Source organism: Toxotes jaculatrix, chromosome 9 (genome assembly GCF_017976425.1).
Source record: "Toxotes jaculatrix isolate fToxJac2 chromosome 9, fToxJac2.pri, whole genome shotgun sequence".
Taxonomy (NCBI): domain Eukaryota; kingdom Metazoa; phylum Chordata; class Actinopteri; family Toxotidae; genus Toxotes; species Toxotes jaculatrix.
Window position 1 is genome coordinate 21,763,920 of NC_054402.1, and position 26,395 is coordinate 21,790,314.

At 41.4% G+C, this 26,395-nt stretch overlaps 1 protein-coding gene across 2 annotated transcripts in view; it reads right to left on the bottom strand.

Moving 5' to 3' along the window:
* Positions 1–3,602: 3,602 nt before the first annotated feature.
* pik3cb (phosphatidylinositol-4,5-bisphosphate 3-kinase, catalytic subunit beta) overlaps positions 3,603–26,395 on the bottom strand; it is a 53,088-nt gene continuing 30,295 nt past the window's right edge. For both annotated transcript variants that reach the window (XM_041045908.1, XM_041045907.1), the window contains exons 4-24: positions 26,085–26,313; positions 23,744–23,967; positions 20,720–20,899; positions 19,464–19,631; positions 16,818–16,907; positions 16,211–16,465; positions 15,945–16,041; positions 15,725–15,855; positions 15,292–15,342; positions 14,183–14,371; positions 12,706–12,827; positions 12,214–12,357; positions 11,955–12,054; positions 11,267–11,463; positions 11,034–11,143; positions 10,781–10,859; positions 9,017–9,184; positions 8,778–8,901; positions 8,533–8,678; positions 5,672–5,804; positions 3,603–5,397 (exon numbers count right to left, since the gene is read on the bottom strand). In XM_041045908.1, the coding sequence (XP_040901842.1) occupies positions 5,260–5,397; positions 5,672–5,804; positions 8,533–8,678; positions 8,778–8,901; positions 9,017–9,184; positions 10,781–10,859; positions 11,034–11,143; positions 11,267–11,463; positions 11,955–12,054; positions 12,214–12,357; positions 12,706–12,827; positions 14,183–14,371; positions 15,292–15,342; positions 15,725–15,855; positions 15,945–16,041; positions 16,211–16,465; positions 16,818–16,907; positions 19,464–19,631; positions 20,720–20,899; positions 23,744–23,967; positions 26,085–26,313 (3,075 nt within the window). In that variant the 3' untranslated portion in view covers positions 3,603–5,259. The remainder of the gene's footprint in view (positions 5,398–5,671; positions 5,805–8,532; positions 8,679–8,777; positions 8,902–9,016; positions 9,185–10,780; positions 10,860–11,033; positions 11,144–11,266; positions 11,464–11,954; positions 12,055–12,213; positions 12,358–12,705; positions 12,828–14,182; positions 14,372–15,291; positions 15,343–15,724; positions 15,856–15,944; positions 16,042–16,210; positions 16,466–16,817; positions 16,908–19,463; positions 19,632–20,719; positions 20,900–23,743; positions 23,968–26,084; positions 26,314–26,395) is intronic.

Sequence of the window (26,395 nt, forward strand, 5' to 3'; positions counted from 1 at the left end):
CATGGCAGCCACAACACCATATTTTCCCTTCCCAAGCCAAGATTCTCCATAGAATAGCGCAGTGCAGAAATCTGGACTAAGTATAAGTGCCACTTTCAAGTGGCAACCACCCACCCATGCTGAGGTGGCACTCTAGCCGACAACACACCCTGCTGTCTGCCTTATGATGCTCACTGTCCACTCATCAGCATATCACACTGAGAACTTCAAACTGTGTGAGGCTCTATTATTGGCTTTTGCTTTGTGTTCCTCCAAAGAGGAGGTGTGAGCATTTTGCATTCAGCTGTGGGTATAAATGTGGGTGGATCTGACTCTGACTGTAAGATGAGACTGACTCATGGATCACTCCCTTCACTGCCCTCTCTTTTAATCACAAACACATTTAATTTGCTGGTAGTGGCAGTAAACTGGGAGATCCTACAGGTGGGTGGAATTCCCTAAACAAGTGTGAGTCATGATGTGGGTGACTTTATCCGTAAAGCCCAGGAGCTCTGTCTGGCGGTCATGACTATCATGATTATCTAACCAGAAATCCTCCTCATTTAAAGGGTATATACACTCACAGAGCACTTTATTAGGAACACCTGTACACCTGCTTATTAGTGCAGTTATTCAATCAGCCAATCATGCGGCAGCACAGCAATGCATAATATCATGCAGCTACAGGTCAGGTGCTTCAGCTAATGTTCACATCAAATGTCAGAATGAGGAAATGAATGAGTGTTTCTGAAACTGCTGATCTCCTGGGTTTTCACACACAACAGTCTCTAGAGTTTAACTCAGAATGGAGCAAAAAACAAAAACCATCCAGTGACCAGCAGCTCTGTAGACAGAAACACCTTGTGTGAGAGAGGTCAGAGGTCAGACTGGTTGGAGCTGACAGAAAGGCCTCAGTAACTCACATAACCACTCTGTGGTGAAGCAACTGTGGTGAGCAGAAAAGCATCATAATGAACAACACACATCAAACCTTGAGGTGGATAGACTACAACAGCAGAATTACAAGTTACAAAGGACTTTATAGTAAAGACAAAGAATCAAAGTAATAACTCGAAAATGTGAACAAGATAAATAATTAAAATAAATACAACAAATACCAACAATAAAAAACAATAAGCCATAAGTGAAAGTGAGTTTTAAGAAGAACATAAATCTGAGGGCATAGGTTCACCAAAACTGGACAGTTAAAGACTGGGAAAACGTATCCTGGTCTTATGGATCTGGATTTCTGCTGAGGCTGCAGATGGTAGGGTCAGAATTTGGAGTCAACAGCATGAATCCATGGACCCAACCTGCTTTGTGTCAACATGCTGGTGGTGGTGGAATGTCAATCATGGTTTGAATACCACAGCTGATATGAGTATTGTTGCTGACTATGTTCAATCCTTTATGGCCACAGTTTGCCATCTTCTAATGGTGACTTCCAGCGTGATAATGCTCCATGTCACAAAGCAAAAGTCGTCTCAAACTGGTTTCATGAACATGGCATTGAGTTCAGTGAACTTCAGTGGCCTCCCCAGTCTCCAGACCTGAATCCAGCAGAACACCTTTGGGATGTGGTAGATCAGGAGATTGGCAGCTTGAATGTGCAGCTGACAAATCTGCAGAAATGATGTGATGCAATCACGCATGAATGTGTTTAACTATGCTGTTTTTCCTCACTGCCATTGACTTCATTTTTTACTTTCAGACAAATTTTCATTATGATATTTCCCATCCCTTGTTTACACCTTCCATAAAAGATATCTGCCACTGTGTCTGCTCTCCCTACGAGCCACTCTTCTACCAGGTTACTGTATTATGTAACTGCAACAACACACATTCTGTACAGCCAATGATTCACACTGAGCAATGACTGTGGCTTCAAGTAAAAGGGAATCAATAAATGATGACTGCCGGAAGTAGACTTTGTTAGCATTCCCCGCAGAGTGAAGAGAAATACATTTCCTGAGTCATACAAACACCAATAAAAAGAAGTACTTTTGTGCCCTTCAGATGATTACCAGCCCACACACAAAGGAGCGTGGTGTTTGTGAAGATCCCCTTAACATCCTTTAATTCTAAACCTGAGATAGGAGGTCACCAGCAATGCAGACACACACACACACACACACACACACACACACACACACACACACACACACACACACACACACACACACACACACACACACACACACACACACACACACACAAGCTTCTGTTACCCTAAACTAAATTTACAAGAACAATTTGCACCAGTAAACCCTGTGAACAGTAAACAATGTGCATAGGCAGGGACAAGTTACCTTGTACCATACTCTTAAGGGTTCATTTTTATATCACGGCTCTGGAGTATTTCCATTTCATGCTACTTTAAATTTTCTACTTCACTACATTTCAGAGGGGAATAATGTAAGGAGTTTTCACTCCACCACGTTCCTTTGACATGTAGTGGAGTATGTAGTGAAACTTATGATGCATTGTTATATTTCACTCTGCCTTACAGTATATTAAATAGCTAAAACTACCTCCATCTAGACCAGTTCCAAAGGTGAAATGCCTCATATACATCAATGATCAATGCATCAGTAATAATAATCTAATAACATGATATTTAAAAAGGACACCCACAGGGGCAAATGTTAGTGCTTTTGATTTTGATACTTAGATACATTTTGTTAATAATACACACATACTTCTACTTAAACAACATTTTCAACACAGGGCTTTTATTTGCAGTGGAGCATTTTTAGGTTAGTAAATTATGTGACTCTACTACTGCTTATTTTTGGTTGAGTTTTGGCCTTTGTGGGAGTAAAGATGAGCCCAACACTATACTGTAAGCAGCATACTGTACTGTAAGCACTACGCTGTAAGTGGCAAGAAAAAACAAGTTACATTTTCAGGTTCAAAGACAGTGGGATAACTTTTGCTTATTGTTTTTCTTCAGTCAGTTTGCTGCGGAGGTAGAAGACGGTTGCTTGGAGAGTAATGGTGGTAAAGACTGAAGCCCTTGCAGCTGCAACTGAGAGTCTGTTTTCATCTTCTTGTAAGTGTGTCAGGGTGAGAAACAATATTTTATGCTCTTGCTCAGGTCTAACGTTTTCAAATTAAGTCTGGTCTGCAGAATTGTGCATCCTGTAACTGAGCTCTGAAACTGAGACTAACTGAGACTGTGTGACCTGAAATAACTGGACAGGAGATTCTATGAAGATAAAATCAAATGTAACCTCAGGTTACCTCATTGTTACTTCCTTTTATTACATATGTAACATCATCACCTTAAATTTATGCAGGTAATGATGGTAGTTTTGAATGTACAGTTGGATACCTCAAGCTTTGATATTATTCAGTCTCACAGAAAAAACACTCAGCTAATTTACATGACAATAGGAGCGTATGAACTGGTATGACTTCCCTCTATTTGGCAAAGAAACTACTTTCTTCTCTTAGTGTCTCTTGAGCATAAAATAGGCAAAAATAGGTCTGAATATATTTCTGGTCTGGAATCAATAAGTATGCCTCACAGCTCTCAAATCAGACACAAAATCCACGGTGCTGCCCTGAGTGGGTGCACAGTCACGCAGCAGCAGTAAACAAAACCACAGGTGGAAATGCAGCGCGGTGGAAAATAACTTTAATAAAACTCCTATGAAAACAAAATCCAGCAAAACAATAAAAGCCTGTACATTTGACAATATCCAGTGTCTGAGACATTTGAAGGCTAGTGGTGCAAAACACAGCACATAAACCAACAGACAAAACCATTATAGGCTTAGGCGTGTGCCCAAGGTTTAATATAATAAGATATGGTTCATATACTCGGATATTGCACAAAAATCAAACACAGATGCAGATGCTGGAGGAGCACCTTATGTCGAAACGGGGAAGTAGCTTTGCATTGCAGTGTAATGTCCCTACCGAGAAACCCCGCCCACACAGGTCCCAGACTCCGCCCAGACCTGCTCGTATAAAAACAAATACACTTAAAAAGAGAGCGGCACATATTTGCACATTCAGTTCAGAAGCAGATCATTAAAAACACAGTATAAACAATACCATTGCTAAACATTTGCTTTTTGTTTTGGTCCTAACATGTTAAAAGCATCAGTTATTTCTCAGTGAGTCTATTTGTCATGGTTGCTAGCATGAGTGGGGTGGCGCTTTAAAAGGCTGACATCCTTTAAGACAAGTGGGGTAAAGACAACTCACAGGTGACCACACTTTGTCCAATAATGCTCTTGATTTGATAAATTTGAATGAAGGAATGCACATTGTCATTTCAAAATAAAAGAAACTAAAAATAAAATATTTAGTTCATTAAAAGGCTATTTGAAAATTTTCATTATGAGTCTTTCTAAAAACATTCCAGTGTTCAATGGTCCAAAGGAACTGAGATTCAAACAGTGGACCAAAAGGCTCAGGGCACCTTTTTCTCTAATCCGTCCTTCTCTTTTATTATTATTATTATTATTTCCCTCACAAACGTTGTTTTTTGTGGACCGGTAAAGTAGTCTGGCACATAGAAGTCTTGTGATGAATTCAGAAATGGCAGAAGAAAAAAAAAAATTACAATCTTCCCGCAGTTTTGAGGCACACTTTGAGGCAGCGAGACTGTTAAGATGCACTTCCTGTAGGCGTTGTGCACATCATCTTTAAGACATGGGCGTCGTTTTTGTCTTTTCCATTGTGTCCTTTCCACACCCATCTGTTATCTCCACTGTTCTTAAAACAGTTCTGGGGCGTGGTCCAACCATGTGCCCATTCAGAGTTCACGCAAGCAGAGTTTCAAGTCCATGTGACAAAACTCAAACCACTATGAGACGTGATTTTCCTTGTCAGCCCGCTCCGAAGTGACAGGCTCATCTTTAGTGTGGGCAGAGTGGCTGCTTAGTTCCCTTCCTTTGGCTGCGCACTCCATCAGCTGTTGTACCTGTGCAAAACTTGCAACGACGTTACCCACCATGATTCTACAGAAATGTTACAAGACCATGAATTGGGATTTTCGGGAGACACCATGCCAGAGTGATGCAAGGTGGGGAGGGATACAGTAAGTAAGGGTGTGGGGTAAGTGAACTGTCTCTGAGAGTAGGCTTACCCTGTATTTACAGTATATGGGGGTGAATCTGCTCCTGTTGGGGATATTCTGCTAGATTCCCTTCTTTAAATAAAGGTGGATGTGACTCTGTCTCCTTTGTCACATTTCCTCTCTCCCACACTCACACACTTCCTCATTGTGTCCTCTTGGCCCCTAGCCTATCAGGTGTTGTAGCTGCTCTAGGAGCGGTTGTCTTTGGCCACATTGTGGGCCATCCAGTTGACTTTGGTTGTCCAGCTCTCTCTCAGGGCCTCGTCAAACTTCTGGCGGAACTGTTTCAGGGCCTCTTCGTCTGTTTTACCCAGAGCCAGAGAATCCTGAGGATGGAGGGATTGAAGGAGAGGAGGAGTATTAGTCATGAGGGCAGGAGGATGGAGAAGTAATGGACACAGAATGTGTTAAACAGTCGATAACTAAAATTGGCACCATTAAAAACATGTGGAACTAGCTATTGGCAGTTCCTGTTCGCAATATACCCATGGATGTGCAGACAGCCATCAGTGGATTACTCTGATACTAAAGAAAATATGATGATTCTCAATCAAGCTCTGGTGTAATAAGACAGTGTGTGTGTGTGTGTGTGTGTAATACCTTTAAGTACTGGATGTCTTTGACTGAAGTGAGCTCAGGCAGTCCAGCAGTCAGCATGAGAGCAAACAGTGTGATGAAGAGGTTCCCATTCTTCCTCAAGACTAGATAGGCCTCCTCACAGTACTGACGGAAACTACGACAGAACCAAATACACAAGTGGTTATTTTTGACATATATAGAAACCATGAACTAATATGGTGTCCACCAGCAAAGAATTCACAAAACTTCAACAACAGATTTTTTGTTTTTTAATACAGTCAGCAGAGTCGCATGAAACGTTGTATTATCTTTGCAATGAAAGAAATAACAGCTACACAATAAGGAAAGGAAAACTAATGATCAGTGACCTCATATTGTTTTATTGTTTGGACAGGATTATTATAATCCACACCTAATTTGTAGTGGGAACATGCATGAGGTAAAACAGATCGGTTCCTAACCACCTGTGTTGACTGTGACTGTACAGCAGTGGGGCGGTGTCTGGGGTCGAGTAAGTTGGTGATGAACATGTTATGACTTTGGTGTAAACATATCTGCTGATCAATGTTAAATGAGATTGCCCACACTTTGATCAAAAGTGACAGACGTTTCCTTCATGTTTCCAGTAACTCACTGCACCCTGACTTTGTGGCAGTGAAATGTTTGCACAGCTGGTTTCAGAGCGATCGGATCGGATCTTTTTCATTTAAGGAGCTCCCAAATCTAAATAATCACAATGTGTATGATGTGTATGCTTATTGTTTTTCCTCTGGATTTATCAAAAGCCTGTTAAATGGCTCTCCTGTAAATTACAGTTACAGTTTCATATGTTTTTGAATTTCCACTGTCCTTTTTTAATAAGTAATTCAAACTTCTGTTTCTAAGGGGACACTGAAAATCATATGACCTTAACGTTTAAGTTCAAGTACAAAAGAAACATTTGAAAACTTCCACTCTGGTCGTGTTTTGAATGTACTGCAGGTCGTCAGAACAGAGGGTACGCTTCCACCAGGGCATTTCCGCTTTTACCAAATCATTTGTGTACATGTTAACCACAGGGTACACAATGTACCATTTCTTGAACCCACACATACCACATTTGCTGACGCAGCAATGCACCACCACTGTACTTCTCTTTTTTTTTTCTTTTTTTTACAAATAAACAATTTGAAGGATGGATTATGTTCTAGGTCATGCTCTCATGTGTGGCAGACATCTTTAAGATGGAGCAGCTCTGGAGTGCTCTTCAACAGCGCCCTGCTGTGAAGCTGAGTTGTTGGATAACTAAGCAGTTTAAATGTCAAACGAGCACACTGAGTATTATGCATAAAGCCATCAAGTCAGAGCAATTAAAAATGTAATGACATGGACAACCCTTTAAGACTCTCAGTGGTGATATTTCACCACCACAGGCTTTCCAGCATTAACAGTCCAGCATTTTTCCATCTCAGGTTCAGTGTGACACAGCTTGGGCAACGTTAAGAAAACACTGGCTAACTCTTTCACAGTGGATCGGTACTTCTTTGCGTTGCATCAGTGCGTTATGGGTTCATTTAGATTATTTCTGAACTGCAGTAATCTTGACTACAAAAGATGTTTATTCTCCTGTGACTCAGTTATGAATGTAGGTCATAATAACACAGATTACACAGATTATTGCACGGGTGTTTCCACTTTCACCAAATGATTGGCCAACTTGTTCCATCGCTGATCTTTACTTGGTAAATGAAGCAGCACAGCTAAGTGAAACTACACAGATGCTACACTTGCACTTCTCTCAAACCTCAATAACAGAAAAACACACTGAGGTTTTAACTTATGTGATCATATCAGCAATGATTTGAGCTTAGTCATCTTAGTTAGAGAATGATTAAAGAGAAATGCACTATAAAGGCCAACATCAAAATTAGACGTGGTGCAACTTTAATCTCACTTTGCACAGCACAGGATTCATCAAAGGTTATAGCTTTGTGTAAGAAAATGAAATGACAGTAGGAGAGGTTGGTGATTTTGTTTGTTTATGGTTTAATGTTGGATAAAACAAATTTCCAATAAACACCGTGTTTAATGGACTAGGGGGTTAAATGAGATTTGACCCTGATCCTTTCCTTTTGATCCTTTGGGATATATGAATATCAATCTCCTTATGCTTTTGTTTGTGTAACACTGTGCGAGTGTGACATGGCTGATTTTTGATTGAACTTGAAATACGTAACCAACTGACAGCTCAATTACTGTATATAATGAATTTAACAAAACACTTCTCCTCACTGACACTTGCTGGGATGATGATCTTCAGTGCCTGGGCTTTGACTGCCAGCTGCTGGTGGGAGAGGGTACTGCACAGAAATACTGCTTGCACTGCCCACACATCGGCTTTGTGCCTCTGATTGTGTTTTCTATCCTCTGACAGCACAGGATCATTTCTTTTTTTTTTTTTTTTAAATCTACTTTTATTCCAAAAATGTCTGATCTAGTGTTTTCAAAAACAGCACACTTTTGTTCGTGTCTGAAGGACAAAAAATACAAAAAGGCCTGCCAAAATAAAGCTACCAGTTACTGTCTAATGGGCTAAGCTAACTAATGCTCATTTTAGTACAGGGGATGCTTACTGTCCAAACACAGACATCTCATTTTCTAGCAGCCTGTGTGATAAAGGGTGGACAAAATAATAGGAACACCTGCCAACATAATACAATGCAGTCCCACAAACTGAAGTCTCTGAAATGACCGCACGGTTGAATTAACACCACCTTAACACAGTATCAACACAAACTGTACACTGGAACGTTCATGAAGGAAGGATTTGTTGCAACGCTGCTGTGTTAGACTTCATTATTCTTAGGCAGAAACTGAAAATAAAAAGACACAGCAGAACAAACCTGCCAAATTTTTCTGTGTATCCCGTCTTGCCCTGCTGTATGACGTGGATGAAGTCGTGTGTGAGGATAAAAGGTACACGCTCCCTCTTGATGCCAAACTTGGACTTGAAGTTGCCCAGGATGTGGCCAAAGTCTATGTGGAAGAGCTGACAGACAAGAGGCCCAATCAGTGAGCAGCGTGGAACAGGAAAAAAACATACAGAGACTGCATTAGTTATAAAGATAAAACACGTCCTCCGTCTAACCTGTCCAGTGCTGCGGACCATGATGTTGTCACTGTGGCGGTCTCCGATGCCCAGGACGTAAGTGGCTACACAGTAGCCTGCACATGACAGAGTGAACTCCTCGATGGCCCGATCAAGAGCATCACTGTCAACACACAACATACACGTAGGTACACGTAAGCAAACTGAATCCACACACTTCAAACTGAGAAGTCAGTGCACTTCCTGAGAGGTTTGTTAATCAGCAGCCACCATCTTACCCAGAGTTCCTCTCTTTGAGCCAGTTGAGCAAAGCATCCTTGTTGAAGGCGGCAGCTGCTGCCACGTTGCTGCTGGTCAGTTGGATGTTGGCAATTGTGTCTGCTGATGAGACGACCTCGATCAGCCCTGCCCGGTCACCTGTCGCTAAGCAACCATATGGTACGATTCTGCATATGTACAGAAAGAGAAGCAAAGAGCTTAACGATATCTATAGGATCACTGTAAACATCTCTATCCTGGAATGATGGTGGGTAGAGAAAAAAAAAATTCAAAGGGGACACGTGGCACCCCTACTGATGAAGAAAGAACACACATTGATCAAGCCTTTTTTTCACATTCACAATTATTGCCACAATTTCTACTGTCTACATTTCCTGAGCAAAACATGGTAAATATGAATATTTCACTGTCAGTAAGGAAATATCCATCACTGATTTATAACAAATCAGATTTTGTTGACAGATATTTTTCTGTTTTTTTTTTCATTTTAACATTTGACTGAAAACTGTTCCCAAAAACATGACTCAAACAAGACCCAGAAATCTGAGCCACCTGAAAATAAAAATCTGATTCCCATCATTTGACCAGGCAGTGTAACTGTAGCTGTGTGTGTGTGTGTTGCTGTAGATCAGTTCCCAGTGTTATGTATTTATAAGATTAAGATATTAGGCTGTGGTTTATTTGCAAGTGCATTCATATAGCGCTCCTCTGGGTTCACTCTGTTCACTCTGTCAGGCAGCATATAATATCATACTGTTCATAGTGAGTTCAGACAGATGGGAGAAATACAGGATGTGGAGAACATAATGGTGATTACGTGATCATCAGCAGACACACATGATTTTCTTCTTTGCTCTACTGAAACTGCCTTGTTTTTACTGTTTCCACAAGATGGCAGCAGTTGTTCATTTTGTAGGGACAGGTCATTATGTGACCTGTCCCTCACTTTTCTGTCACAGTTGACTGACATAGTCCTCCCTGTCTTATAGATCACAGATAGGCTCCTGATATGCAAACTTATTTTACAGATCACGCCCAGCCATGATCCCATGCTCAAAGCAGACTCAATTACTCGATTTCACAGAGGTTTAATGGAGACCAACAGCCTTTAAGGCATTTCTTACCCAGTTTGATGACGTGATGATGGTGCCGAGTTTAAATACATGAATAAAATGGCTTCAGACGGCCGAAAAGTACAGATATGGGAGGTAAAATACATCAGAAAGAAATCGATAAACAAACTTTAGCCACATTATTGAGAATTCGTTACACCATCCCCACCTTTAATCTTAATGTCCCCTCACTGTGTTCGAACTCTGAACCCATGGCCCTGTAATCTGAAACACCGTTCTCAAGCTCAACTGTCAAAACAAACCCCTCTACTGCTCAGCTCCAGATGTGTCAGTGTATGACGAAGGGAGAAAAAGTGTTTGTAACAGTCCAAGAGTGTGGATTTGATTAGGATGTAATGTTTGTGTGTGTGTGTGTGCATGTGCGTGTGTGTGTCTGGATGTCTAAGGTGTAAAAGGGTTGGAGGTCAAACTACCATGGGGTAATTTAGTGTCTAGCCTCCTCTGCTGCACCCCACCAGAGCTTCCCCTTCCCTACAGAGAGCAGGAACAAACAGCTTGACAATGTCTGTCAGTTACACACACACACACACACACACACACACACACACACACACACACACACACACACACACACACACACACACACACACACACACACACACACACAGATGCAAGCACAAGAAAAGTCACCTGAGGTCCAGATTAGCCTCCTTCCATAGCAAATCCATCAACCTCAAAATCTGGAGGGTCAACATGTCTTGCCTTAGGTCTAAGAAAAGAAAGTGAATAAAGAACAAAAGGGAAAAGTTGTTAATTTCATAGGGAAACATCTAATGACTTAGAGGATGGAAAGTGATTTCATTCCTCCTTCCTCCCACCCTCTTTTCTCTGTCATACCCTTCTTCCCAAATCTCCCCCCGTCCCTCCTCTATATTCATCCTACCATCTCCGTTCTTGAAGATGATTCCCAGGGTGTCTCCCCCCATCAGCTTATTGTTGTAAACAATCCAGAGTGGCTTCATCTTAGAGTCCATGTATCGACACCTCTCCACACTGATGGAAGAATTAGAGAGAGAGAGAGACGGGGAATGAGGCAGAGCAAAGTATGGGAGAACAAGTTATGTGAAATTTAAGCCTGTGATTTTGATACTCAAATCAAAATTTGTGTCATCTTACTTGATGCCAGACAGTAGGACATTGGGGTTCAGAGGTGAATGCAGGTCCGACAGAGTCTCCGAGTAGCCGCTCTGCCTCAGACAAGTCATCATGGCCTCCTTGGTCAACATGGCCTCCTTGGTCTTACTCCGAGCATTTTTGGTGGTTCCCAGCTTAATTAGCTCATTGACCGACTTTAGCTTACTCAGTGCTTCCACCTGGTAGAGTCAAAAGACGGAGCATGTTAGTGTTGGAACAATATCTCGCTATCTGAAGTATTTGTCCCTGTCACTGACAACTGATCGAGTTCATTCTCTTTAAATGGACCATGTCAGCATGGCAGTCCCAACCCAGTGTGCATGCTCTTCAAAACAGGATGTGGACAGATAAATGACTGTGCTGATGAGGAAGTAGGAAGAAGCGTCCACAGGAGTGACTGTCAAAAACAACACTGTAGGGGACAAAGGTTAGAGGGCAGAAAGGTGAAGGTGGTGCTGCTGCGAATGGCTAAAAATACCAGAAATCTGTCCCTGCCAGGGTTAGACCACAGCTATTCTGATCACACAGTAGGGACTAGTAGAGTAAAAGTCTGAAGTACAGCTATGGGGAATTGAGAAATGAGACATGATCTCTGGAGGCAAAGTTGAAAAAGAAACAACCCGGGAAACATGAGCAACAATATAAAAGAGAATCTGTGTGTGAGATGTACCTGTTTCTTTAGAACCTCAATATGAGGGATGCTGCCTCTGCAGTAGGCCTCCAGGATGAGGGCAAACTGGACTGAAACAGCTGGCATGTGGATCTCTGACCTGTAGAGGGCAGCAGAAAGCAGGCGTGCTCAGAAATAAAACATCTCACGATTCAAACGCTGCTGTTCACAAACATCATTCCCTTTCTTTTGCTTTCTGTCTAACGAACAAACACTGCAGGCACGTGCAAACATATCAGGCACAGGGGTCTGTACACACCGTAGGTGCCAGAAGAGGAAGTGTCCTATCTTGCGGTTTCCCTGGGCACGCTCCAGGAGGAAGTGGGTGAGGGCACAGTCATAGTAAGGCTCATAACGCAACACCTGCACCAACTGTAGAAGGTACTGCGACAGCTCCTCATCGCTGGAGAGCAGAGGGAACATCAGACAGGGAAGCAGGAGAGGGGGGTTTCTGAGAGGATGTTTTCTAGGTTTGATTTTTTTTCATATTTAAAATGTTTAGTTGGATTTTAAATGATTATGTGCCTGAGCACCTTTGAGGAAAAGACAAAAAACACACAGCTCTATCAACAAACAGCAATACATGCATATAATAATTATTAATAAACTAAAACAGCAAGAAACAGCAGAACTCCAGTACGGTGTTCTGGATTACAGAGGATATGAATGCAAAAGCATGAATATATGAGGAAGGAAAACCACTGTATTATATAACATCTGTGTGTGTGTGTAGGTGGATACACATGTTTACCTCATATCACGCAGACAGTGCACGGCATATTCTCTGACATACTGGTCAGGGTAGTTGAAGTCCAGAAGCTCCAGAGCGTCTCTGGGACTCAGCTTGGGCCAGATCTGAAGCAGTGCCTGCAGCTGGGACACATATTTGAAAATTTTTTTTTTTAAATTTTTATTTTAAGGTTGATTATGAAAAAAATTGAAGGTGGTAGTTTTCTGTCAATTTAAGATTTTCAAAGGCAATAAAACCACTCTGTTCTCAAAAACTGACGTAAAACCATCATGTTAATACTGAACAAAATAACTTTTCTAATTTAAAGTGCAGCCCTAACCAAAACAAAATATCATTTGTAGAACTGAAACTGCCGTGTGAGTGTGTGTGTGTCTGTGTGTGTGCATATAAAAACACAGATAATATTACATGGAATTTTATGTCCGAGCTGTTTTATAAGGTGAAATTTTATATGTAAAAAAAAACAGATATTTATAAGTTTGACTGAAAATATTTTAAGCATTAAAATATTTTCAGAACAGTCAATGTAATTTTTTTTGTCTTTAGAATTCATTGAATATGAAGCAAATCACTGACTTACAGTGGCAAGTGAGTGAAAACTTCAGAATCTGCATTTATGTATAAATTAGATATGATCAGATCTTCAGTTAAGTTACAATTATGGACAAAAAACCAACATAAGAATAACAACATTCACAGAGTAGGCTAGAAAAAAGCTTGAGAGTGACAACATCAACAAAAGCTAAAAGGAGTCACAGATTAGCAAACCAATAAAACAGGACTGGAGCTGTGGGTTAGGGATACTTTCACTTCTAAAAGACTGATGTGAACCATGGATTGCAAAAAAAAAAAAAGAGATCTCAGAAGACTTTTGATCACTGCTGGAAAGGGTTAAAAAGTCATCTCAGTTACTGGAATCACTGGACCTGCTCAGCATCTCTGTTCATGAGTTTTCCATAAGCAAATCATGGTTCCATGGAGGAAGCTGCTGCTTTCCACAAAAAGAAAAACCATAAAAAAAACATGCACCATCCTGTGCTCACAATGCTACCGGGGAAATGTTTCGTGGTCAGCTAAGGTTTGTCCCCTTATTAAATCCAAGGGTTCGCTTCATTTTTCCACCAGCACTGTGAATGTTCAATGGGTATGCTCAATAAAGACACATGAGATTAGAAACGTTTGTGAGTTATTTGCTCACATTGTGTTTGTTAACGCTTGTGACTTAGATGATGATCAGATCACACTTAATAACCAAATTAATTCCAAAGAGTTTACATACTATTTCCTTCCTTCAATATAAAAATGAAAAGTAATGGCCTCATATAGTTGATCTCACTTCCAGAGAACAAAGATTTGAACTAAACAGTTTTTTTTTCAGCGATATTCAAAACTATGAACCTTGGTGTCACCTAATCGTATTGGAAGAGAGCTGACTTTGTGCTACTAAAATGTATAAACAGTGGATGTGGTGGCTAACCTGGGCCATGTCCTCATGTTTGCTCCACTTGACGGAGAGTAGCAGCTTGGGCAGCGACTGAGGGAAATTCTCTCGACAGTCGTAGCGTAGTGTCCAGATTAAATCCTTCTCGTTCTCACACAGCTGAGAGAGAGGGTCTCGCTCCATGATCTCCTTCAGTTCTATGTGGAACTTCTTACCCCCACGACCCTGAGACAGATGACGAGGGAGGAAGAACGGTTGGTTGGGTTGGGGAGAGGGCGACGAAAATGTAGAGGAGAGAAAAGGTGAAAGAAGAGAAGATGAAGGTGAATTGAAAGCGGAACCAGCATGTGAAAGCAAACAAGAGGATGAAGATGAGTAGCAGCAATGACTGAAAAGATCCACAAGATGGCAGGAGAGCATCAATATATCTGGCAATTTCTCATCAAATGTCTTGAATGTAATTCTACACAATCCTCAAACCGAGTTTGAGGATTGTGCAGATAAACATTGAATTGTCTCTGTTTTGCGTGTTGTCTGATTCAAATGGACACATGAACAAATAATATAAACATACAGTGGCTCCTAATATGCAAACTTATTTTATAGATGAACAAGATTAGTGGAGCCGTGTGAATCTCTACGCTAATCCATGAGGTGACACAGTAAAAAAAAGTCAGTTATAATCCTAGTTTCACACACACACCTCACATTAAAGGGCTGCGTTCAGGCATGCCCTCTCCTTAACACAGGATTATGTAACAGGCTGTGACATGCCCAGGAGTGGGTTTTTTTAGTTGAGGGGCGGTGAGACAGGAAAACACACAAGGTAATCTGATTGGAGTCTGTGGTTTTGATGGGGATTGAAATATTTTTGCTGCTACACCCTGCCAAAATGATAACAAAAGGTTTCCTAAGAAACTAGCAATGTGTGCCTGTTTGAGAGGTTAGACTCGCACAGTGTGTGTCTGTTTACAGTTGTGTGTGTAGGGAGGGTTGGGGGTGAGGAATGACGTCGCAGGCCTATTTGTTACAGGCCAACTTCTAAGAAATATGCCACCTTATTTTACCCTGGTTTTCCCTTGTATGTGACCTGCATGTGTGAGAATATTTCTTTCACGGTGATCTCCTTCTGTACATCAACTCACCATGGGTGCACAGTCACTTGCCCTGGCGATCTCTGCAGCTTTTTCCAGTATCTGTAAAAGTAAAACACAGAGTGAAAACACACACGCTGATACATCACTGCCAGCTCGAGCGCATTAAGTAGGCCGAGCACGTCCTGATCCTCTCATGCTAACAGCCACCACTTCATCATAATCACTAGGTACCATTATGAAGAGCACTAAGCCGACGTGATGGCAGATTCAACAGCAGTCAAGTCAAAAAAATAAGTAATAATAAAGGGCCACAAAGGTTCCATCCAATTGTCTGACTTCAGTATGGTACAATCATGCAGAATTAATTTGTTCATGTGTATTAAATATTCAGGCTTACTGAGATGTACAAACGCTGGCAAAAAGGCTATGAGTTTCTATGAGTGCGACAACTATTGACCGCAGTGACTGACAGATGTCTGACCTTGTCGAAGGGAGGGAAGATAACAGGGTGTGGCGAGTACTCTGGGAAGAAGATGCACAGCGCTGTAGCGTTCTCGGTGTAGGGGTTGGTCTGTATGGTTCCTATGGGGTTCAGCATCTCTTCAAGTTCATCTGAGCAAAACACGCACGGACATACACTTGGTTGTTGTGAATTTTACTACATCGTGGCAATCACAGGAGAAGCTCATTTAACTTTGTACCAGGAAAGGAAGACCAGCAGTGCAGGTTGATTTCTCCGGTCTTCAGTTGGCCTTTGTAGTCAAACACCATGGTATTGACCCAAGCTATGGGGTAGTGCTACATGACAGAGAGAGCAAAACAGTGATACTAATTATTAATCAATGATACTGTGAAGATGGTGCATGTGTGGAAACTGAAGCTTTTATCTGTTTAGGCCTTTATTTTATTTATTTGATCCACGTTACACTGCAGACAGTGCAGGTTAGCGTTCGGGCCTGTTTCTTACCACTTTCCCTGCTTTGCGGATGGTCTGGTACTTGTTTATGTGAGGATTTTTGGTGGACTTCTGCTTCTTGACCTTATCCATGACGGCATAGATGGCGAAGCAGAGGCGGGTCATGCGCGGCAGGTCACAGACGGAGATGTCAAACTCCAGCGTGTTCTCTTTCCACGTGTGGTCCGAGCGCCCGCAGCTCTCACTGCTCACCGCGGGCTTGCACAGCAGCTCTGTGCCGTGGAAGAGCCCCGCCCTCACCTGGACCTGGGTGAGTAGGAGCGGTTGGTGTATGTGTGTTGTTGGTGTGTGGAGGGGCAACATGGATATAGCACCATTTTGTTTTATCTTGTGTTAAATATAATATTCATTCATAAAATAGCCTGCTTGAACTTTTTCAGAGAAACAGGTTTGGGTAGCAGAAACTAAGCATCATAAAAAGAGTCATAACAAGCAAATTAGAAACACATGACATATTTACTTTACCTAACTGATAATGTAAGTGTGTAACTACTGTCAATGTCAGTGTGACATGGCACAACAATGTGTGTACAGTGACATATTAACAGGAACATAAATTACTGTTTCATGAACATGGACAGTGGAAGTGGAAGTTTACCTTGGCAGTTTCCTCTGCGTTCACTTTGCTGGCATTCACTAGGACTATCTTAAACGGGCTAGACACGTCCCACACACACGTCTGTACTTGCTGAAGAGGGAAAGCGAGAGAAGAAAGAGAGACTTGCAATGAGTGAGCGGCATTAGCATAATGTAGTGTAAAAATATATACTCCACCACACTGCTTCTTCACACCCACCAGTTCCCTGCTTGCACACACACATACACACATACATATACACACACACACACACACACACACATACATAACAATGTGGGAGGTCAGGCAGGCCATTCTGATGTCAAGCCAAGTGGATTTGCGAGGGTCAGCACTCAGCAGGACAAACAGCATCACATGACACCTAGAGACTATGAACATGACTAACTAGCACACTTCCTGCAGTTTGCTCTCTTTGTGTTTGGATGTGTTTAAGTCCTCATGTGAGTGTGTGTAATTTGCCCCTTTCCTGACATGAGACTCTATATTTGTGTCTTCCTCTGCTGCTACAGGAGGCAGAAACAAGAGCTTCATGCACCGTATCATCACAAAAACACCTCGTCCTTCTGTTCCGTTTGCTTGCTTTGTTTAGCCCATCAGTCAGCTTTCCTCCAGCACAACGGCAGAGCATCCAATAACAGCATCTTTTCCTGAAAATACATCTCTCTTCCTGTCACAGACAACCACACTTCTACAGTAAGCTTATTACCGTCTGACCAGAATCTGCTCCTTTCAGCTTCCTTCACTGGAAAAGATTACTTATATCACACTTTTCAAAAATACAGTGATAAGTGCTTAACAGTGACAGATCATTATGATATAAGAAAACAGTACACACTCAGATAAGATTAGAATGGTCAAAATGGCAAAGGAGCCAAAAAAAAAAAAAAAAATCAAAGAAGGGCTCCTTTAAATTGGGGATTTAATAGAAGAAACCACTTTTGTGATCCTTTTCTCCTCAGGTTATTTCTAAAGGGATCTAGGAATTCTATTAGCAGAGGCTCTTCCATCTTTGTGTCTAAACATAGATCTAGGAAGTAAACCATAAGATTTTCTAAGAAACAGAGGACAACAGAAAGTTAGAGCTATAGAGCGAGGCCCATCCAGTAAAATGCTCTAATCTGATCTGTGATCTACAATGACGGCACAATCGGTAAAACACAATCTTGTTTCTTCATCACAGTTAACACCCTGGCAGGTGATTTTGAGTGAGCTGTAAACACAAGATATTCAGCAGTGAAAGCAGTGTCAGTGGGGTGTTACAGTTATCATCTTAGTCAGGAGGTGATGAAAGCACGAAACTGTTTCTTAGTGTGATGTTGATGAAAACAAGCTTGCAAGAGAGGTTAAAGAAAAGTAATCGATGAGCCAATCAAAAGAAACTCAGCTGCCTCTTGGCCCACATTTCCTGTCTCCCTCTACACTGTGACTTTAAAATAAAGGCAAAAACCAATCAACAGATTAATTAATAATGAAAATAATTATTTGTTTCAGCCCTAACTAAATGTCCGGACAATGTTTTCATTTATCTTTTTTTTTTCATAACAGTTCATTTTTTTTGGACTATCTCATTTAGAATTAATCAACATCTTTTTAAATCTCTACTTGGACTATTTTTTTTATTTTACAGAAGCCTGAATCTATCACAAATCATGACACACCATGATTGTGACACTTTGTAATTCCTTAAATCATTTTGTCCAGTGAGTATATGTGTAGTCATCAGAAAAATGCGGAAGTGAGGTGAAATTGGTGGCTCTTTTTACTGTAAACCAACCAAAAATGTTTAATCATTAGGTGGGAACGGTAAGAACAAGTTAGGAAATAACTGTTATGATAACATGTGATAAATATAACGTGGTTATGTGTCATATGACTCGCAGCTGTAATATTTACCGACTATCCAAACCACACATCACCGGGGCATCAACAGTCAGCGTGGCATCAGGTAATTAAAACCCCAGGAGGCTCGCTAAAGAAGGCCAATTAAATTCAACCTGACATTTGAAATGTGGATGCACACACATCGAGGAGTGATGTCACGGTGCACCTGGCGGCGGCAGTGAGGAGATAGCGATGTTTTCTGACAACGTGGCAAATGCTGGCAGGGCAGTGCAGGCTTGCTCCGGCGAAGGCTCAGAACACTGCCTCATAAAAGACAGGCGGCAGCTGCCAAGTACATGTTTACTTGGTAAACCTCCACACCTGCCTCACTCAGTGCAGGTGAATCAGTCAAACTGTGAAGCTCTTACTATTTCAGGGAAACAAGAACACTGCTCGGTGAACACCGGCAGATATTAAGTGACTGTAATCTAGAACGGATGAGAACATTTTCACATGTGCATCAAACCCTCGGTTTTAGTCCTAATGATGTCAAACAATCACTGATTTAAATTTGCAAGCATAAGTTTAGCCATATCAGTGACTGACAACCGTTAGATTATGCTGAAACTAGTATGTGAAGAGAATTCCAACAAGCAGAAATGACAAAATCTTTCACTTATAGCTGCAGGAGACACAAAACAATCAGTCGACCTGCCTATTTGAAGTCAGTAAAGCAGAACAAGGGATGTTGACCAGACAAAACCACCACAGCGCAGAACTAAGAAGTACATTAGTTCACACAGCCACACACGTTACTGAACTAACCGTGGGAACCCTTCTCTTGGGAGGTAGTGGTAAAGGTGGGTTGGAGGATTTGCGGCTAACCACAGCTCCGATCGTAGCGATTTCCCGGTCAAACATGGCTTTGATGGTGCTGGTGTGGACCAGGGTGAGGTGTGGAGACTCCTTGGCCTGCATGCATGTTCGAATATACTGCAAACAAGACAGAACAGGGAGGATTTTTAGCTATGTGCTCATTTCAGTGTTTTCTAACACACAAAAAAGCTAGGTGCCTTGTTCAAAGCTGTGCTGCAAGTTAAAGTTGAACTTCCATTTTGTTCCCTTAAATCAGGACAGGAAATGTGAAGAACAAACAATCACAGTTAAGTGTGCAAATGGATTTGCTTTCAGGAAGAATCAGCTACAGTACTTTTTGGACAGTGAAACAAACAAGCTGCAACGAATGAAATTTATGCACAGTTTGTCATCAGACTTGATCAAATTAAGATGCAAGGATGCACATGGGCAAAAACGGGCCCAGTTTCAAATATCTTGGTGTTATGTTCATGATTTAAATCCTTTTTAAAGAGAAAGTCATGTAACCAACCAAACACAGCGAGTCAAAATTCAGATACATGACAATTTACCTATTCAGGCTCCACACATCATCCACAGACAAACACAACTTTACACACACAAATTATTGAGCTCTGAGATGGGAAAATCTTAAATGCCATAATAGCTGTCTGATAATGAAGACCTCCCAGGCCTTAAACATTTTAATCTCACAGAAATCTAACAGTAACAGGTTCTCTACACTGGTTACAAGACGTCATCCCATAGAGGAGACGCAGGGTTGGTGGAGAAAACAGTGAGAGCTAATGTTAACTTGTCCATGTGTCCTGATTTTTAGCTCTGCCTTGTGTGATTATTGAGCACTGGGAACAAGCTGACACAGAAAAGTTGTTTTTCTGTGTCTGTTGTACATGTAGCCATAATGTCAGCTGCCTGACTCGTTTCTGAAAAGTTACACATCAACATGCATACTGTAAACACACAACCCACCATCCGCAACTCTACCAAAAATATTATTGTTGAGCCCTTAGCTGTGTGTGGTTCAAACCTATTGTTTTTCATTTACACCTAAACTTTTCCCAGTGAGACCTTGTAACATCTCTTCTTGGAATCATAAAACAAGGCTTTGGCTTGCTATTGTCACACGAATGTAACACTGTACAACCGTCTCAGGCCTACAACAACAGACACAACAATAGACACTTGTCCACTGTGTCACCACCGACCTTGTACTGAATCAGAGGGTGGTCTCCACAGAGGAACTCCAGACAGTGGCTGACCCTCAGAACATACTGGCCCCTCCAAGCCTCTTCCTCAGGGCCATGGGTGGTCAGCCACTTCCTCACAGCCATCTCCATCAACTCTATGGTGGTGCAAGACGATGGCACCTTCAGACTGGTTGAGTCCTGCAAGACAAGACAAGACAAGACAAGACAAGACAAGACAAGACAAGACAAGACAAGACAAGACAAGACAAGACAAGACAAGAAAACAGACAGAGAGATTGAGTCAAGTATTTCTTTCTTTCTTTCTGTGTTTCCAAAAATTTGTTTTATGGTTTTTTTTTTTGTCAAATCAGATCTAAAAGATGTCAAACACAGAAGGGGAGAAACATATAAACATGAGAATGAGTCTTGACGTGTTGGATCATATAAGATAGTGAAGAGCAAGGTTAAGACAGTGATAAGCCACGGATGTTCTCAACCTCTTTCTAAATATAGACGTACAGAATTGTTTAAACACATAAGTCCTCAATGAGACAAATGGAGAAAAGGAAAGAGAAAATAAAAGACTGATATGACACGAACACACAGGGTTTAACATACAATCCCATGCAAACAGGAGACTCACACCTCATTCACCTCAAAAACCCTGCTCTGACTAGACATGTGTGCAATCAGTGCACGCAGTGTGAGCTCATACACACACGATATACACACGACTTTGATATGTGTATGTTCATGGCTGAATGAAGTCCGCCTGCAACAGACTGTGTACTGCATGTGTGAAAATGTCCTCCACACATTTCCACAGCTGGGCTAATATGTTCTAATATGTTCCACACTGAGGCTCACTGCTTCACCCTATTTATAGCACAGCACTGACCTGATACCTGAGATGGAATTATAATTTCCTGGAGGTTTAATAAAAATGTCATCCATTAATAATGGACGACAAAAATGGCGATGGTGGAACTACAAAACCCACAGCACTGAGCTCTCCTGAACCTGCTCCAGCGTTTTACAACTGTGGGAACATTCATTTAAAGTTGAAGTTAGATAAGAATTTGATTCTGATGCACTGAGAGAATAAGAGAAGGAGAACAAGGTAACCCACTGAATAGACCTGATGATATCACTGTGAGGAAGGTACACACTGAAGCTTGGTCATATTCTCTTTACGACAATAAACCACACCACCACACTTCCTGTCTGTAATGAGGCTTATTGTGTCTGACCTCCCAAATAAGACTTCCTGCCAATGTCCACCTGAGCGCAGTGGCACAGATGGCCTGTTTTTGTCTATGTGTCTGTGATGTTGATCAAAGCTGATACACAAGAGTCTGGAGGGACACGACCATCTGTTTTATGATTAAATAACATTATTTCTAAAACAGAAGCAAAGAAACAACAAAGACAGATGGAAGGAGACAGAGGGTTCAGAGAAGGAGAGGAAAAGAGCGGGTCCATTTTAATCAGCAGTTTGGTCCCCTGAGCTGTCACGCTAATGCAAATGTATGTGTCTCTGTGAGAACGGCATAATTTCACTGATGGTTTTGACCCACTTCGTTTTGTCACATGACTTGCTATTCGGGCTTGGTCACGTGACTTCTGTGGAACTGTGAGGAAAAAGAGGCCGAGCTACGGTACACGTGCCTGCTCTGGTGGAGTCACATGGCTACTTTTGCTACTCTAACAAGGTGGTTTTGTCTGTTGTAGTGGTGCAGTAAGTCACACTGTTATCCAGAGCTCATTGTGTATGCAAAGATGTTGTGCTGGCAGCACTTTATGGGTTTGGGTAATGGGTTTGTTATTATACCAGCTTGGCTGCGTAGCACTCTAAACAATTACGCCTTAGTGAGGAGGATAATTATAAAAATGATTTTTTTTTTCTCTCTCTTTCTCCTCTGGCTCATTTAGAAAAATGATGACAAAAATGAATTCAGACAAGAACATGAAATAGCCACCATTGTTTGTAACTGATAGATATCTCCCAAGAAGCACAAGTGCCCCATCCAGCCTAATGAAATCTAAATGATACTTATTGTAATATTAAACACAATGTCATTAAAAATAATAGGAACCTATTATATTTAATTAATTAATTATTGTTTGTACAATTTACTGTAGGATAAACACATGTGATCTCAGAGCCTCTTAAACCTCAGAGAAGGTTTAAGATGATTTAAAACCAAATGTTGTTAAATGTATTAGTTTTCATTACATATTTATTTACATCACTTAGAAATGTTTATTTCATTATTTCTTCTTCTTCCCAGCAGTATTGAAAGCTATTATAATATCAAGGATAAAAAAATAAAAGAAATATCCCTATGTCCCTGGATGTCTGTAAAAGGCAGTAGACAAGTATCTGATGGCCGCCCAAACAGGTAATATTAAAACTAAGCTGTCAAACTTCATGTCTACAAGATTCTGTTTTGATTTGTGCATTAATAAAATAACAATGATCTCCATTAGATATAAGTACACAGAGAACTGATATCTGGTATAGCTGCCACAAGTCAGGAGAGAGGAGAAACTGTTGCCAAGATCATTATTATTTAATGACGCAGGACATTTGTGCAGGCTGCCACAAGTGTCCAACGTCCTTTGATTACAGCCAAGAGACAATTACTGATAGAAATAAAAGCATAAAAATGGCTCAATGCAATCTTTGTGTTCAAATGTTTACACTGGTAATTTTTATTTTGCTGTCTGTGGTGACAGTTTTATTATTTATGTTAAAAAATGTAATAAAATTGTTTTGAACACAACACACTGGGCTGTTATATTGATGTCTGTGTTTAAGGTCAGGTTTTTTACTGAGCTGTTTATTCATGCTGGAGGTAGAGAGGTGTTAGAAGAACGAGGGTCAACAGTCCACAGTTTGCTTATTGCATAACCAAAAAAAAATGGTTTCCAAAGGAAATTTCCAAGATACAAACACAAATATATGTGATCTTGGTCTACACTCATTCTGCTACTACTACAAGCTGTCAGCATTTTCAGCCATGGGACACAGACTCTCACCTGAGACTGATCAAAGTGGATAATGACTTTCAGGTCGGCCGACCGGTCACTGACTCCATCAGTGATGGCTGCCGTGGGCTCCAGCTGCGGGGAGAAGCAGGCCTGCAGCCACTCTGCACACGTCATCATCTGAACTCGCTGCATCCTTTCTTCACTGATCCGAAGCATCTTACTGCGAAAGTCCTTCACCTCCTGGTCATTGATGCCATCGAGTTCATGGAGACCTAGTGGAGGTAATGGTAAAGGGCAGTGTTACAGCATGGTTATAGAGTAAGACACATTATGATTTTAATAAAGTGGAGACTTTGGATTACAGTTTCTCTAATAATGTGCTATGAGAACTGTGTGTAATAAAATAATAGTAATATGCCTGAAGAAACAGGTACGGTCTCCGAGCAATTAGTGATTTTTTTTTTTAATGTGAACTCGGCATTAAGCTTGTAAAGCTCAAAGAGCAGTTCAAGTGGGTTGGGACTGTACGGTCTAGAGTGGCATGCTTTAATGCACAGGCCTTAACAATCATGTGAAAGGCACAAACACTGTGCGACACATGATACAAGACATTTACACCTAGAAGTAATGACTGTGTTAAAGGATCTTAGTCTCCTAATATTGACACTGGTACCAAATACCAGATGTAGAAAGTGCTGTTTGGCTGATCATACTTTATCTCTGCGCTCCCCATTGAGCTTTTGTCTCAGTGTTTTTTTATCAGAGGGGTGCTGCACAATACTCTCTTGGTAATGAAAACAACATGTTGACATTTAAAGCCATTTAACATTCATATGACCCTCAGCATTCAAAGAGGGGCTCTGGACCACATTAGCTGCATTGTGTGAGTGTGCAAGCTGGTTTTGTGACTGTATTTCTGGAGGGGAGAAAAAAAAAAAAAAACATGGCCGGCCTTGTGAGTGTGTAATACTTTGTTACTGTGCGCTGCACGAGGTTGGTGTGTGTATGTGTGGGACTATTTGACGTGCCTGTGGGGTTCCTTTTGAAACACCACTTTACCCTGACAAAAGCCTTTAAAGGATCATGTCAGACCAAAGTGGAGCCAGGAGGGAGGAATATCAATATCGTCTGAGTCGCCTTCAATTAAACTCAGAGACCCTTCACTCCATCTCTGCTTTTCTTCCTCTGAAGAGGTCTGCTGTGACCAAAGGACTTCAGCAATCCTGGATATGTCTATCAGAACAAGTTTGAACCAACGCCCTGAGTCCATTTTCCTGTTTTATGCGTGTAACTACACTGATTGCGTATTGCGCTCTGAATGCTTCCAAAACAGTGCTGAGCTGACCCACAGCTCAGTACTGTACCTGAACGCCTCCTGTGTAGACGAACACGGAGTACCTGGACTCCTGCTGCTGCTGCTCAGGCTACACACTCTGTGTAGACATGGTGTTAGTGAGCCAGAGGAAACCATTGGTTCTTTGCAACTGTGTGTATTTGTATGTCTGTTCACAATAACAATTAGAGTACACGTATCACAACTCATAGCTAGTAGGGCTGTAACAAACTATTATTTTCATTATTGATTAACCTGCAGATTATTTTGATGATCACTCAATTAATAATTTTGTCATCTGAGATGTGATTTTGTCAGAGATTCATTTAAATTGCTAGTTTTATTCAACCAAGAGTCCAAAATAAGAAATACTGCATTTACTATCATTTATGAAAAGAGGCTGGAACAAACACGTTTAGTATTTTACACTGAAAAATAACTAACATGATTTTTCAATCATGAAATAAATGGATTGCTCTATCAGTCGACCAACTGATTAACTAACTAATTGTTTCAGCTCCAATAGCTTACTCTGCATAAGAGGAAGAAAACTTTTTTCCTCTTATGCATTAATAAATATCCTGTCAGTGAATCTGAGCTTCAGCGAAAGTTTAATCACCTCAGAGGACCGAGCTTTTCTGGGGTAGTGTTCAGTCTCCTCTGCTCTTTTAAAAGGCCTAATCTAACCAGAGATAACGCAAAGTGACAGGTGATGGAAGACATGTCAGAAACATGTCCAGTCGATCCTCACGCTCCTCTGTCAGACAGCAGGGCCACTGATAGAAGCCAGCTGCAGACGAGCCTGATGTCTGATGGCTGGGGCTGAATGTGCTGAGTAGGAGAGCTACTTAGTGTAGTGGTGGAGGTGCTTAAGGTTTGTTGTGTGCAGGGAAGATTTACCGTCCCACTTACCAACTACTAAGTGCTTTTCTTTACTGGGGATGTCAAACAGGGACAGTAAATGAATCAGCCGGGGAGACAGTAATGTGTGTGATGCTTGTATGATAATCTAACACCTCAAATTGAGGAGAAGTCTTAAAGGTGATGCTGCCCCACCCTTGCCGATGAGCACGCCGATTTTGGAGTCCAGCAGACGCTCTGCTCGGCCGCAGTTGCGTGTCACCAGCTTGAGGACTGGCAGGAAAGGGCGAACGTCGCACAACCGGCGAGTCTCGTCCTCTAGTTCTTCGTGCACAGCGGCCTGGTTGACACACTCGAACATGTGGCTCTCCATCTCCCCGAGGGCGGGAAACAGTGGCAACGTCTGAGCCTGCTTCCATAAGAGCTGGAAGGCAGAAGAAGAGCTTTTGCATTACAAGACCTCGCGTGTTTTCATCATCAGCATTAGACCAAACTGAATAAATCCT